Source organism: Calonectris borealis, chromosome 11, assembly GCF_964195595.1.
Source record: "Calonectris borealis chromosome 11, bCalBor7.hap1.2, whole genome shotgun sequence".
Classification (NCBI taxonomy): domain Eukaryota; kingdom Metazoa; phylum Chordata; class Aves; order Procellariiformes; family Procellariidae; genus Calonectris; species Calonectris borealis.
In genome coordinates this window covers 2060311-2074746 of record NC_134322.1, presented here as the reverse complement: position 1 = coordinate 2074746, position 14436 = coordinate 2060311, and the positions used below count along the sequence as shown (strand labels likewise).

At 39.3% G+C, this 14436-nt stretch overlaps 1 protein-coding gene across 3 annotated transcripts in view; it reads left to right on the top strand.

Annotated features, from left to right (window-relative positions):
• MAP2K5 (mitogen-activated protein kinase kinase 5) overlaps nucleotides 1–14436 on the top strand; it is a 140769-nt gene that overhangs the window by 60159 nt on the left and 66174 nt on the right. For all 3 annotated transcript variants that reach the window (XM_075159717.1, XM_075159716.1, XM_075159715.1), the window contains 4 exons: nucleotides 1850–1898; nucleotides 8976–9049; nucleotides 9979–10029; nucleotides 13634–13705. In XM_075159717.1, coding sequence (XP_075015818.1) covers nucleotides 1850–1898; nucleotides 8976–9049; nucleotides 9979–10029; nucleotides 13634–13705 — 246 coding nt within the window. The remainder of the gene's footprint in view (nucleotides 1–1849; nucleotides 1899–8975; nucleotides 9050–9978; nucleotides 10030–13633; nucleotides 13706–14436) is intronic.

Sequence of the window (14436 nt, the reverse complement as noted above, 5' to 3'; positions counted from 1 at the left end):
GAAGCCTGAAATGTTGCACTCTCTCTATTTATTTTTACATCAATACATTTTTTTTCTTCTTCTTCTTCTTCTTCTTCTTCTTATGTCAAAATGCTGTGTAAGTAGAATTCCCCTGTTTTGCTTTTTGAAAGGGTAACGTGAACAAGGCCACACCGCTGGGCATGCAGAATTTGACTAAGGCCTTTTGTTACAGGTAATTACCATCTGAGGCCATGAGATAGTTGGGTATGGAGTGTGAGTTTAATACTGAGGAATTGCCACCTAGAGCAATTTACTGGGGATCTGGAATCGTTATTTGCTTTACAAGAGAGATTCAGATTCCACTGCTGTTGTTTTTGGTTACAGAATAAATTTTAAAATTAGTTTCTAATCCAATAGGAAGGCTGAAAATTACTATACTATCTGCTTTGAGGCTGTATAATATTTTTAGCACTTCTGCTTGATCACTACCAACAGAAGTAATTTCATTTCAGTATACTTGGACAATGAAAAGAGTGTAATTGTTTTGTCTGAAAAACTCATACAACTTTACAAATGTCAGAAATGCTTTATTGTTCTGGAGAAGTACAAAGAGAGTGTCTCAGGAAAATGAATGAAATGTCATCTCATAGATGGAAACTTTGCAAAAAAGATTTGCTCTATTAAAAAAGCTGGCTGAGACAGCAGGGATGGTTTGGATAAAAAGTAAGCAGTAATAGAAATATGTTTGTTGAATCTTGTTAGTTCTCTGGGCTTGTAAAAGTAGTAAATCTAGGGGGAATATTACAATGTTAAAAATGCAAGAAGTAATGGGGTTTAATTACTTTACAGAAACAAAACCTGCAGAGAGGGTAACTCGTAATATCCAACTGCTTTCTTAGCAAGTTGACTGAACTGCTTGTTTAATTTGGGCCTGTTATAATCGTATTGTGTATAGAAAGTAAACAGAGTAGCAGCTGGATCCAGCGATGATCTTGCCAGATCTGAAAGAGCCATATGTACGTATCCTGTGTAAGGAAGTGTCATGGGTTGTTGTTTTGGGAAATACACCTGCATTCATACTACAAATGCATGTCCTACAAATTTTCATTAAAATGCATCTCATACATAAGGCACTCCAATGTAGTACTGGAGTAAGAGGTTTTTAAAGTTGATTTTAACAGTTTAGCTAGTAGAAGGAGCAAATTCTGGAATAGCAGGCCAAAGTCTGCCCCAATTCTTGTCTTCTAGGGGTCCCAATTGTATTTTCTGGGGCTATGGGATACAGTAAGGCTTGCCTTTGGTCCAGGATGAGTAATATGAAGAATAAGGCAATTTGTACAGTTCAAGAAGAAATGTTGAGCATTTGCGTTGTGTAAGTAAAGGCATGGGAGGTAAGGGAGGAAAAAGTACAGATGCACCAAATGGAAAGAAAGGGAAAGGGAGGATGAAGTGAAAGAGGCTACTAGAGGTTTTTTATTTTCTGGCCTTTAATTTCACTGGGTTGCTTTTGTTGCAAGACGACAAATCATTACGCGCTTTGTCTTTCATGATTTTTCACACCCCAGCAAAGATAGATGAATTAAAAATACATTGAAATGCCTGAAGGGATTCAGTAGAAGCTCAACTAACTTCATCTTACGGATCCTGGGAAGAAGCTTATTTGTGTGTTCTTAAAGAACCTGTTGCTGTGCAGTCCGCAGCAGGTTTGCAGCAGGGGTTCGTCTGGGTCCTGCAGCCCTTTGGAAGGGATGCTCTGTCTCCCCTGTTCGAGGTCCTGGCTCTATTCTTCATAGGAACTCGGGTCTTTAATGACTCGCGCCAGCTGAGATGTGTAGTGTTTCTTACCAGGTATCTTAATATGTGTTGTTGCTTTTTCTTTTAAATTCAGGTTGTGAAAGGCCTTACCTATTTATGGAGTCTAAAGATTTTACACAGAGGTGAGTAACAGATGTTTTCTGTTTTCCAATGAAATACCATATTATTTTATTTCAACAACGCTTTCTACGGAGACAGTAGACCATACTAACATCTGGTTTGCTTCCAGTGGAGTAATGCAGAATGAATCTTTCTTATTAGCCTTGCAGATTTTCTGATAAAATATTGTTACTGCTGTTCTCTTTTATTGCCCTCCCGCCTCCCCTACAAAAAAAAAGACTAAAGAGGGAAATGAGTTTTATAGAGATTTAGATGCTTAGGGTTACAAACAGGTGCCCAGTGGAAAAATCAGCAAGGAAAATCAGATGTTTGACTAGTATTGAAAATAAGAAAATTCATTATCTATCTTCTATGTACTTCAGAAATCTCACGTGACAGCCACAAGCGTTGCTCTAAAATTGTGGCCCACTGTCCTTTAACATGGTCATGAATAATTAAAGAAACTTTAAACCTGCTTGGACGTAAGCGGTTTTTGGGTTTTGCTATTTATTCTCCTTCCTGAAGCTAGTCTGTATTTTTTTAAATGTCTCATCTATTTCTTGCTTTTTAGTGTTGTTAAATTTTGTTAAAATTTTTTCTATTGTGGTAAGTTAATTCAGATATACTGGAACTTTCAAAAACAATGTCAGTTCTGGAAACAGTGGAAAATGCTGTTTAAAGAACAAAGAAGCCCTTCCCCCTACACCACCACCACCCCCCAAAAAAAAAAAGCTAGAGAAACTCATTACATTTATAATGTTTCTAAAGTGTCTGAAAGTAACTGCTCTGGTTCCTAATGTTGCTAACAGTACTGTTTAATTTAACCCATCTGCTCACTCAGCCCGTGTGCACAGTTGGAGCGTGCAGTAAGCGACATCATTTGTGATTGAAAGAGAAGTGTAAAGTAGAGAGACACGTAGAAAATTTTAAGTTGCAAACCAAATAGGTAAGACCATTTCTTCTGGGGTGCCTAATTTTGGAGTGGCTGAGAAGTAGGTGTGAGGCTCCAGCAAGGCGATGAGAAATGCCTGGGTTAGGCGCCCAGTGTCTTGCTGTGATCAGTGCAAGGAGTCGGGCACCTCTGGAGAGTCATCCGGAAATCTGTGCGCCGAGTGGGACGGAGAAGCTAATAGGAGACACTAATTACCAGTACGTATTGAGGTCCTGCCCCTCCTCGGAGCTTAGGCTCAGACTGTCTTCAGGCTTTTGTGGAGAGTTTATAATGGAGGAGGAGATTGATCCTTCCTTTGCGTAATGGCCAAGCAACCGGCTGTGCAACAGGACATCGGCTTCAATTCCTTCTCGGTCTCACAGCATCTCCTTCCTGGGAGATCGCTCTGACGTGAGAGCAGAGGCTCTCTCCTGGGAGGGAGAAAGAGGGCTGTGGCCAGAAGAGTGAGTAGAGATCAAGTAAGGACTTGGCTTTGTTACCCCCGATTAGAGGGCGAGTGAAATGCTAAGGCTGCTGGTGTATGTGACCCTAGGCTGTCACTGGATTAAAAGACCAGAAATAACCCGGAGTCCATGACCAACTCGTGCAGACACAGGTTACCAAGGAGGCTTCATTTCTGATGGTGGTTTAAACATTTCACCTACTGGCCTGAATGTTGCCAGATGCAGAGATTTATCAGCTCCATCCGCTCTCAGCAAGAGGATGAGCGGTCTAGATGCCAGAACTGCCACAGCAATTGTCAGAATAAATATAAAAGAAAAAGCAGCTGGAGCATCCGTGGCTGGGTATCACTCTCTGTAGGCTACACAGTCTTTGCCATGCTTTTGTAACACTGAAAAAGAAAAAGCATATTTGAAATTTTTTTTTCATTTTTAATTTTTTCATTAAAGATTCTGGCCACCTACTGAATGTGGTTTGTAGAAAGCATTGTGGTCAAGCATAAATACCATAACTGTAACATTTTATTGTTGTTCTGCTGTAAATTTAGAACCTGGGTCTGTTTTTTGCTTTGCCAGTAAAACAAAATCTCCCCTTCTGTATGGGTTTTGTTGCCTTGATTGAAGAGCAGCTCTGAGTTTTTGATGAATTACGTATGGTCCTTGCTATGGTGTAAAGAAAAGCGCAGAAACTGATTTTTCATCACACTTCAGATTTTTGTGGCCTTGGTCTGTTGCTAGATTGACCAAGGTGAGAACAGCACTGCAAAATGCCATGGAGGGGATAACTAGCATTCCAGGGTTCAGCAGAGTTTTCTCAAAGGATTGGTTTTCAGTATTACTCTATACCCATTTTTAAGATACAGAACATGTGTGTGTACCTCTGTATCTTAAAAATGGACACAGAGTAGTACAATGCAAGGAAGACGCCTATTTCTGAAAGTAATCTCCTTCAGCTGTCTGCTGGTTTTAATGCATCAGAGGTAAACAAAAGAAAATTTAACCCTGACTTCCTTGCTGTCACATGTAACGCAGACCGTGCAGGAAGCTCGCATAGGCTAAGAAGTCAAGAATTTCCACCGTGGTGATAACGAAGGTGGAGAAGCAATCATCGTGAAGAAGCTGTGTAAGGCAGTGCAGCAAACGACAGTTTGTGACTAGAGCATGGATTAAAGCAAAGGAGACAAACAATGAGCAAGTCTTTTATTCCAGATCAGACATTTCAGCAAATATTACAGCTTAACTTCAAAACAAACCTTGCAACTAATGAGGTGATAGCCGTGCATATTAATAAACCCAAAGCTGTAGTCGTAGTCATCACACCCACATCAAACATAAACATAAGATTAACACCTACAGCACTTCTTTGGAAGATGTGAGAATGTCCCAATGATAAGTGTGCTCTTTTCCCCAGAGGATAAGAAGTAGAAATGGAAGGGTAATGAGAAATTAACTTGGATTTAAAACAGAATTAGCAATTAAACAAGTCTAATCACGTACAAAGTCAAAGTTTGTATAAAGACAAACCAAAATCTGTTAAGTTCAAGAATAAGTATAGACCGTATGCATTTTATCTGGTATGTTTTTCTCTGTTCACACCTCCTTATTAAAAGAGATGTATGAAATAAATGTTACCCGCTTGTGTTTAATTGTACTGATCTGTATTTGTACGCATGACTGTGTACTGGGGGCCATATGTATTGCACGGTTTGGGGACCTTCTTTTCTGACTAGGTTTTGAATTTGTGTCAGAGTTTTTGGAAGTGTTTTCTGGTTTGTGATGCGCGAGGTTGAGCTAACTGGAGCAGAGGGGTTGCTGGTTGGTAGGGACAGACACTTGTGCAATATGGACGATGAATGTTCCCGTCTTCTCAGCAGGAACCGTAGATGACCAGAGCCTCATATTTGACCTTTTCCCTCTGCTTTTTCAGCTTTGTGAGAATTAATCAGCATTAGTGCCATGTATAGTGAAGCACAAACAAAAATACTAGGCGTGTATGTGTGTGTATACATATACATACATACTTGTGTTTATATATGTATAGCTAAACACATACATGCACACTCATGGACCACTTAGGCTTATTTAAAAAAAATAATCCTGGCCTCTGCAAAAAGCATGCTGATGAGTCGTTATGGAAAGAAAATATTTTCATTCTTCCAACAGCTTCCCTTTGTTGACAGTTACGTTGTGTGAGCTGTCTGCAGCTAAAATTGTGCTTTTGTATCTCTTGTCTCCCTTGAACCTGGCGTATTGCGGTTTTATATTTTTAAAAGAGAGAAAGTCAAGAGACACCTTTTAAAAACCTGGGTTTTTTTCCCACGATCATTAATCTGTTTGCTTTTCAATAAAACAAAATGACTGAAATGTTTAGTGGTCAGAAAGCTGAACCTCTGACAGTTCTGCTTACTGGTAAGTAAGAGCTTGGAGGTCCCATTTATTTGCAGAGAGGTAAAACGACTTAGGCAGATATATCATAAAGAGGACTTGTTCATCCTCTATAATGATGCTCATAGAAATCATTTGTATTAAGCAAGCACTGGTAATGGGAGCATAATGACCCCTTTTGGCTCTTGTTTAAATTCTTTCACTTCTAAACAGTAATATTAATCACAAGCAGATGGTGCAGAACATTATTTATGCACATTTGTTTTCCAAAACCAAAAAATGTTTAACCCATTAACTGAAGCAGTTTATGAAACAAAAAGGCTAATTTACTGATTGGGTGATTTTTCTCCCCACTTTCAGTGTGAGATGTTTTGTGAAGTGACGTTTTTGTCTAGGATTGTCGCTTCCTTTTTTCTTGAGGAAATCAACGCAACCGTTGGAATTCATAGCAAATATTTGTGTAAATCCCCCATTTGCGGTGCTGTTTAAATTCTGCTGCAAGGACAGATAGTATTTGTTCTTGGCAGTGCTTGTTTGGCGTAGGCTTCCTTTCCTTAATGGGCTGATTGCCGATTGCTTTTTTTCTTTTAGGATTTTTTTTTTTTAAAGTTCTGTTTGTGGAAGGATTTCAGGATCAAGCAATGCTTAATGAATGACAGGTGGTTTTTTTTATTGACTTACTGCCACATCCCACACGGTAGCAGGGAAGGGGAGATGGGGTCTGCAGATCCCCGGGGACACAAGGTGATGCCTGGATAGAGGCTTGGCTCTTCCTCGGTGGGAGCTGGGCCGTGCTGGTGGGACGGGATAAATGTGGCATGGTGGTTTCCTCTGGTGGGTCATGTTAAGGGAACAAGGACTTGCGGGCTGCACTTGGAGAACATCCCGCCTCTTCCTCTGAACTCATGACATGGTTGAGTCCTAATAGAAAGAAAATTTGGCTACATGCATGTTGCCTCATCATCACTTTCCGTGAGGTCGCAGTGTTTCACGCACTGCTAAAAAATAATGCAGTTGATCTGGTCTTGATCCCACGAACCTATTTCCATCCGTACTGCACCAAAATGTTTCTCTTGTCCATTTCGTTATTAATTATTTTTATTACATGCTTTACAATTAAAAGCAAGGGCCTCTTGTTACATGGCAGTTTTCTTTTAAAAGTGTTAGTACTGTAAACAGCTGGATTTGTGGTGCAGAATGTCGGTATTTTCTGTATGTGTAATTGCATCTGCTGTTCATTACAGTTCAGTGCAGGCCTAGTAACGAGGTAGCTCAATTGGCTGACGTATTTTTAGAAAGAAGGTTAAACAGGATTACTGTGCAACGTACTGTTCTTCTCGGGATTCAGGATAGAGCCTGCTGATGTATTCAGCATGTCTTGTTAGATTTAGCAAAGTCACTCGACAGCAGAGAGGAGCGTGCTGCTTAGCGGGTTGCCGCAAGCAAATATTTGAGTCTCCCTGAAGTTTTAGATAGAAAACAGATTCCAAAAATGTTGTTAGGAAGTGTATGGGAGATTTTGTGACTGCGTGGCTTGTTCTCGTCGCCTGTAGCCGTGGAATAGGTAAAAATCCATCAAAAATGCAGCACACGGATTGAATTCCTAAAGATGAAATGGAGATCAGGATACACAAACTGAGTCTGTCAATGCTGTAACTGGTGACTGATTTTTTTCTTTTGGCTTTGGGGGGAAATTGCAAAATGTACCAGCAGTATTAATACCTAACTTAAAACATACGGATCCACTTAAGGTATATAACGTACTATTGAATGCTCCCCTTTTTTAAACTGGATTTTTAGCTCAAATATAGGAAAGCATTTAATCAGCTTGTTAATTGAGGTTATACATTTCTACATTGCAGAGACAAATTAAGCAAGCTACTGTGGTACCAGAAAACATCTGCTAAAGAAAGGCAAACTTAATGATAAACAAAATTAGGTTCTTTTCTAGTTGGGTTTCATCCATCTGCACCCAACTAGTGTTCACTTTTAAAGAAGGCAAAGATGCAAGCTATTGCTTTTAATCCATTTTGACAGAAGAAAGCAGTGATTAGGCAAAGCCACCGTGCTCTAATCTTCCCAAGTTTAAGCCAGGCCATAACATGCACATTATGCTTTCTGACTGGCATCCCCGGAACAGAAAGATGCTCAATGTTTCCTGCACTACAGTCAGGCTGGATGTTCAGCAGTTTATTCACACGTCGATTTTACAGTATGCAACAGAAGTGTACCAACTTCTTTTGGCATCCGAGGGGGTCAGCACTAAGATCTTTACGCTGACAATCTGGCTTTACGATGTACATTGATGTTTTATTTGCTGGCAGCAGGATTAGTAATCATTTTAAGGCGCTGCTGGCAGTTAACCTCTGTAAAAGCTCTGAAACAGTGAGATCAGAGCTGGTTTATGCAGTAGAAGCCGTGGAGGTGGAAGCCGGTAGCTTTGAATAACGGTGTGCGCAAGAGCAAAGCTGCACTGTGTATGTTCCTGGGGCAGAAGGAGGCTCAAATGTGCTTGTGCATTTGTGTTTTGCCTGTGTTCCTATATGCAGGTGTTTGTATTGCATACTTTGTATTTGTAATTTTTATAGAACATTAAATTCTGCTCTTGTCACTACATGGAATTAAGCGAGGGCTGTTAGAGAAGAGGGAGGCAGGGTTAATTGCAGTGTTAGAACACAAAATCGCAGGGCTGGGATGAACCTTAAAAGGTCAGCCCGACTATCCCTTGATACTAAAACAGGCTTCACCATTTGCACCATTGCTTTTGGCTTGTTCCTAAATTGCCCAGTGACAGAGTTTGTTCCCTCTCTGTCATTGCCACGTCATGCCGTAAACTGCAGATCCTTTTTTGCAGACCTTCTCCAGCCTACACTCCAGGCAGTTGTTTAATCCTATATTTATGCAGTTGATTAATCCCCGTCTAAATGTAGTACTTCCACTTGTCCCTGTTGAATTTCGTCTTATTTTTTCAGTCTGATTTTCCAATTTGTCAAGATCACTTTGAATTCTAGGTCCCATCCTTCAGTGCACTTGCTGTCCCTCCCAGATTGGTGTCACCTGCAGGTTTGGAACTCGATGACCTTAAGGGTCTTTTCCAACCTAAAATGATTCTATGATTTAATAACATGGATTATCAGTATTTGAGAGGTACAGATATAATGTCGTCCGTGCTACTGACTGTTACAAACCAGAGGTTGCATTTGAAATATATCTTTGAAATATTTCCTGTTAAAATCCATCATGCCAATATTCGTAACGACCTCTGTATGTACGACGTGTGTCTAGGATAATACAGATTAAATCTGGTTTTGTTCCCTCAACAGATGTAAAGCCGTCTAATATGTTGGTGAACACGCGAGGCCAGGTGAAGCTGTGTGACTTCGGAGTGAGCACTCAGGTAATTCCCCCTTTAGATATCTGCCCGCTCTCTTCCTAACGCCAAAGTCACCTGGCTGCCAGACAAACAGCCCCACAGCAAGCTCCCCTCTGCTGGGACAGCCCTATTCATTTTTAATCTCTGGGCGACTTTTCTTCATCTGAATATGATTGTTCATTGTTTAATGACAGTAAAAACTGCTGATATTGTAATTACTACTTACGAATAGCAAACTTCATTGATATGCAGCTTTGATATGAAAGCGTTTTGGCCAGACAAAAGGGAGGGCAGAACGAGAGATGTGTCTGGGGAGCCCAACTGGCCCACAATAAAAATTAATATTGGGAGTAACAATAGTGGTGGGCTTTTACAATGTGCAGCACAAATTTTAATTAATTTCCATTTTGGGCCTCCCTGGAGAACTTCTCTGATAGTGACCCATGAGCTTGCTGTGATGTTGATTTGAATTTCAGCACCTTTACTCTCAGCCAAACATGAGGACCAAAGAGAAGGTCAGCCTTGTATTATAAGTTGTCAGAGTCTGTTGTCCCTCCAGCGTATTTAGTGCTCGTTGCATTCAAGTGATGAATGTGGCTTTATTCACATCTTGAGCCAGCTGACTGAAAAATGAGTGCGTTCAATCCTACTTCAAATTGACTTTTTATATCAGACTAGTTTGGGGTACTAAAGCGATAAGCATCCTGTTTAACAGAATTGTTTAAGGTTATCTGCCATAAACTGTAATGCAGTGCTTGTTTAAATTGGAACTCTCATTCTGAACAAAAGAGAGATTTAATCATTTTTAATGCCTTTGCAGATAAATTTGTTCCCTTTTACATAATTTTTGGTTGATTTATAGGAATGATGATTGTAGGTTAAATGAGGAATAATTGCCCATTTTATTTCCACATTATCTTTATATTGTTCTAACAGACTGTTTTGTCTGATAGCTGGTGAATTCTATAGCCAAGACGTATGTTGGAACAAATGCTTATATGGCGGTAAGTGGATTTATGCAGGAATAACATTTAAATAGAAGTATTTGTTCACAGTCTTGTTCTGTGTAATGCAGGATATACTCTAAATCAATTCTCAAACTTCATCCCTCCCCATCCCCAGCATAAGCTGTGTCTTAATTGTGTGTGCCACCAAACAATCCCTTTTACTGTCTCGCAGACCCACTCCCTCCCTCTCTGTGCTCACCTACCAGCTCTGTGACAACTGCACTTCTTGCTGATATGGAAGAGCAATATTGGAAAAGTGTTTCTTTCATGTATTTTTAGTTGTCTTTAATGCATTGTAACAGCTGGGAACAAAGAAGGGAGCCAGTTCAACATAAAAAAGCAGCTTTCCACTGACAGGCTGCAGCTCCTTGCGGACCACTGACGGTCCCGTGCGCTGAGCCTGCAGTTTAGCAAAGCATTTAGACGGGTGCAGGAGTCTCATGGACTTCTTGATACCTAAGCACCTGTGTGGATGTTTTCCATGTGAAGCTGCTATGTAAATTTGAAGCTAAAATATTTGGACTAAGAATTTTAGGGCATTAAATTGCACGTTGTGTGCTCTTCACACCATACTTACCAAGTCATCAATATGTTTCACTTTTCTGGGTAAATTCTGGTCAGAATGCTTCTTATGATGAGACTGCTTTTGTCCTTTTTCTGTGTGTTAAAACATAAATTCCCATCATTTTTAGATCAAAGTAAAACATTGCTGAAGATGTATCATTTGGGGGAACGCTGCTGCTGTTAGCTAGGGTGAGAGGTTTGGGTTTAGCAGTTCCAGCTGACCTGACAACTGGCGTGTGGTGTTCATGTCTTTCAGATTAATATGGTGATGAGAGCCAGTCTGAAAGCAAACAACAAAAGTTAGTGTGTATTTTCCGTTAGATAATTTGATTAATTTTAGTTCTCCATTTAACAGATGTGAAAACTTAAATGCTTCGGTTTAGAACAGTGTATTAACTTTGTCTTTTATTTTTGGCCATTAAAATTCTAGCAAACTGCGTATGTGGTAGTATTAATGAGGAAAAAATAAGTGTTCCACTTGTTTAAAAAAAAAAAAAGTGCAAACGATGCAAAGTGATTGATACTTGTATTTTTCAAACCTCAGGAAAAAAAGGAGAGAAAAATCCATGACCTTTAATCGCTTTCAAGTATTTTTTCTTACTTTCTTGTAAGAAGAAAGCAGACCAGGGTGTCCATTTATTTGCTGAGTGCTTTTCTAGTCAGGGTGTACTCATTACGTAGCTTCTGAAACACTCGTGTCACCATCCTGGAAAGACTTGGGCTATCCTGTGTCATCAGAATGTTATTTGCAGAAAGATGTTCTTAAAAAAAGAAAGGAGAGAAGGAAATCTGGTCTTCTATATTACCACTTTTGCTAGTAAGCCTGCTGATTTCTATGATGTCTCCATTTTCTAAAAGAACTGGAATATAGCGATTCAGACAAATAAACAGTTTCAAATTAATCAACTTTTCCAACTCAGCTGTTACTCTTAGAGTGGTCTTAAGCAGGTCTAAGAATTAAATTGTATTTTGCTTTCAGTGTACAAATCAAGATTACTGTTCTCTTTCCCAGGTGTACATTAAATAAATTACTTTCTTTTCTTATTGTTTATGGATGAATGTGATGCATTAATCCATTAATTGAAAAAGAGAAGCTTAAGCTAAAACGTACTTGATCTGACTTCTTGTGTTAAAATTGTTTTACTTGCTGAATGAGTCATTTGTCGTCATCAAATTTACAGTCTAGTCATCAAAAAATAATGGAGGTCGTAAGCTTTGGTTTGCCTACTTGGCAGACTGTGAGTGAATTTGAAACCATTAAAAAATTGAGGTTTCTGATTAAAATAAACAAGCAAAAAAAGCTTTTTGATTGAGAAATTAAAATCTCCAACAAACATACATTTACTGTAAAATCATTTTATCACCACTTTATATAGAAAAAAATTTTGGATGAAAAAAGTAACCAGTTGAAATTTTTAAGAGAAGATATTTTTGAGCTGTGTATCCTTAGGATGATCTCTGTGTTGCACACTTTACTTTAGGCATGTGTTATTCTTATTTTCATCATCTTTTCCATACTTCTAAATTCATGTGACTAGACTTTTTGTTTAAATCTGCAAATTGCCGCTATCTTCTGTGAATACATGATTTCTAAATACATGTTGCTGTTTAAAACTTGAGCTGTTATGATGGAAGAATAAACAATTTAATATTGCTCAGTGTGAATTATGCATCTGATTTGGCGGCTCAGGAAAGGCCAGGGTCTCATCTGCGGTAAAAAGATCTGCGAGTGTTATCATCTTGCTGCAGGTGCGGCGTCTGCCGGTAACAAAACGTGCTTGGCGGCGATAGCCCATACCATGTTATGTTGTAAAGGCAGATGTATCTGTCATATCTGCATCTGTATGAGGATCTTTGTCGTATAAAAGGATGCTTAAAAATCGTATTCCTATATGCTGCTGCTGCAAACGTTTCTAAGATATGCTGACCTAGGCTAACTATACTTGATGAAGGCTTGCCTTAATGAACTTCAGAAAAAATAAGTAAGATTTTTGGGTCACTGTTCAGCTCAAAATAAATGAGGCTCAGTCAAAAAGATTTTGTTCCAGTTACATTCTGGGGTGTTTTTTTAGGTTATGGCAGTTGTGGAAGGCTATCCTTAAAGATAATGTGGGCAGCACTGTGTTTTTTACTTAACATTCATGCTGCGATAAAAGCTCTTGACCTGGGATTAGCAGTGCAGAGTAAACATCCGAAAACACATTGGACTGGCACTAATTTGGGAGTTTGTTTTCTAAAAAAGGTCTCTGGATTATTAAAGACTAAAAATACAGCCAGTGCTTCGTAGGTGGTTGGGCTAGACAGGTGCATTAACAGCACAGTGGGGAGAGAAGTCTCATGGAGCCTTTTATTGTTACATTTCATGCTGTACTTGACCTTGGAAATGCTTAAATTGTAGCTTTCAAGTAAAAACTAGCAGTTATATTTTACAGCATTCTATTTCATGAGGCATTAAACTTGCTATTAATAGTTTTGAGTGAAGTCTTTTTTTCTATAGGTCAAAAATGAAATTAAAAAGTATATAAAATAAAATTGCTGGCATGTGACTTCATTGATTCTTTTGGCTTCGATAACTTCACTTTTTAAACCATATTTGCTCCCCAACCCCTTGACTCAACATTAGGAGCCCGTTTTCCTAGCGTACCTCGCTGCCGTGCCTGGGCTTAGCAGTAGATGGATATACCATTGGACTCTCACAACTTGACCTTGCGCTTTACTGCGTATGTGCAAGCCATTGGCTTTTTTGCTGGGTAAAAAAGCCCAAACACAAATGCCAAGGCCAGCTTTACAAGGTGCATAGCAATGCATAGCCACAAGCCTGAGCGTAATGGAGTCCTTTGCTCTTGCAGAAGAGGCAAAAATAAATAAGTCAGTCATGTTTGAGGAGTGGATTTGCTCTCTGCCAGGTTAGCTGGTGAGCTTTAAGCTTCTTTGCATTTTCTCCGTTGATTTGTTTGCCCTGGGCTAGCTTTTGTGGAATAAGTACGTATGTTTGTTTGCTAGGCTCAAGAAGATGTTTCTTTCCGTCTCTTTGCAGCCTGAGCGGATTTCAGGAGAACAGTACGGAATTCATTCGGACGTTTGGAGTCTAGGGATTTCCTTCATGGAGGTATGCAAATATCTGTCATTTTCATGTGCACATTGGAAGAATCAAATGAAATCTAACATCAAAATATTTTAATGTAGCCTTTGTATACACTCTTTTATATGTGCATGCTTTTAACTATTGCTAACTTTCTTGGCTGTATTTAGAATGGGTTTGTTCTTACTGCATTTAATTTGGTTAGATACAAAGAGCCTCTGTACAAACCATGTCACAGTCTTATAATAAAACTCCAGGTGAGAGTAAGGAGTAGGGCCTGGTACCTGGATACCTCTGGGATTGAAGATGATGGTATTTCTGTATTGCATCTTCGCAGGCCAGGACAGAGTGGGCTATTATTAGGGTTAAAATAGCGTTATGCAGATTCAGGGTTTGAGCTGGTTAATGGCCTTGCAAAATCTTCACAGAAATATTTGCAAGATAGTAGGAGTCTCTCCCTGTGTGATTAAATAACGTGTTTGAATTTAAGTGTTCACAAGGGCTTTTAGAAAGATTTCTCACAAAGACAGTTTCAAGCAGGAGAAAGTCTTACCAAAATGAAGCAGTTCAAAGAGAATGTGGTCGTAAATGCAGTCATTCAGGAGAAGCCATGCTTTCTGCAGGTTTAGTCAGAACAAGGTCAGTCTGGATTCAGGAAAAAGGTTGGTTTTTTCAGCTTAGAGTTCATCAGATCTTTTAAGAAACATGAATTTCAATGGCTTTATAAAAATGGACAATTGTTTATAGGAAAGATAACC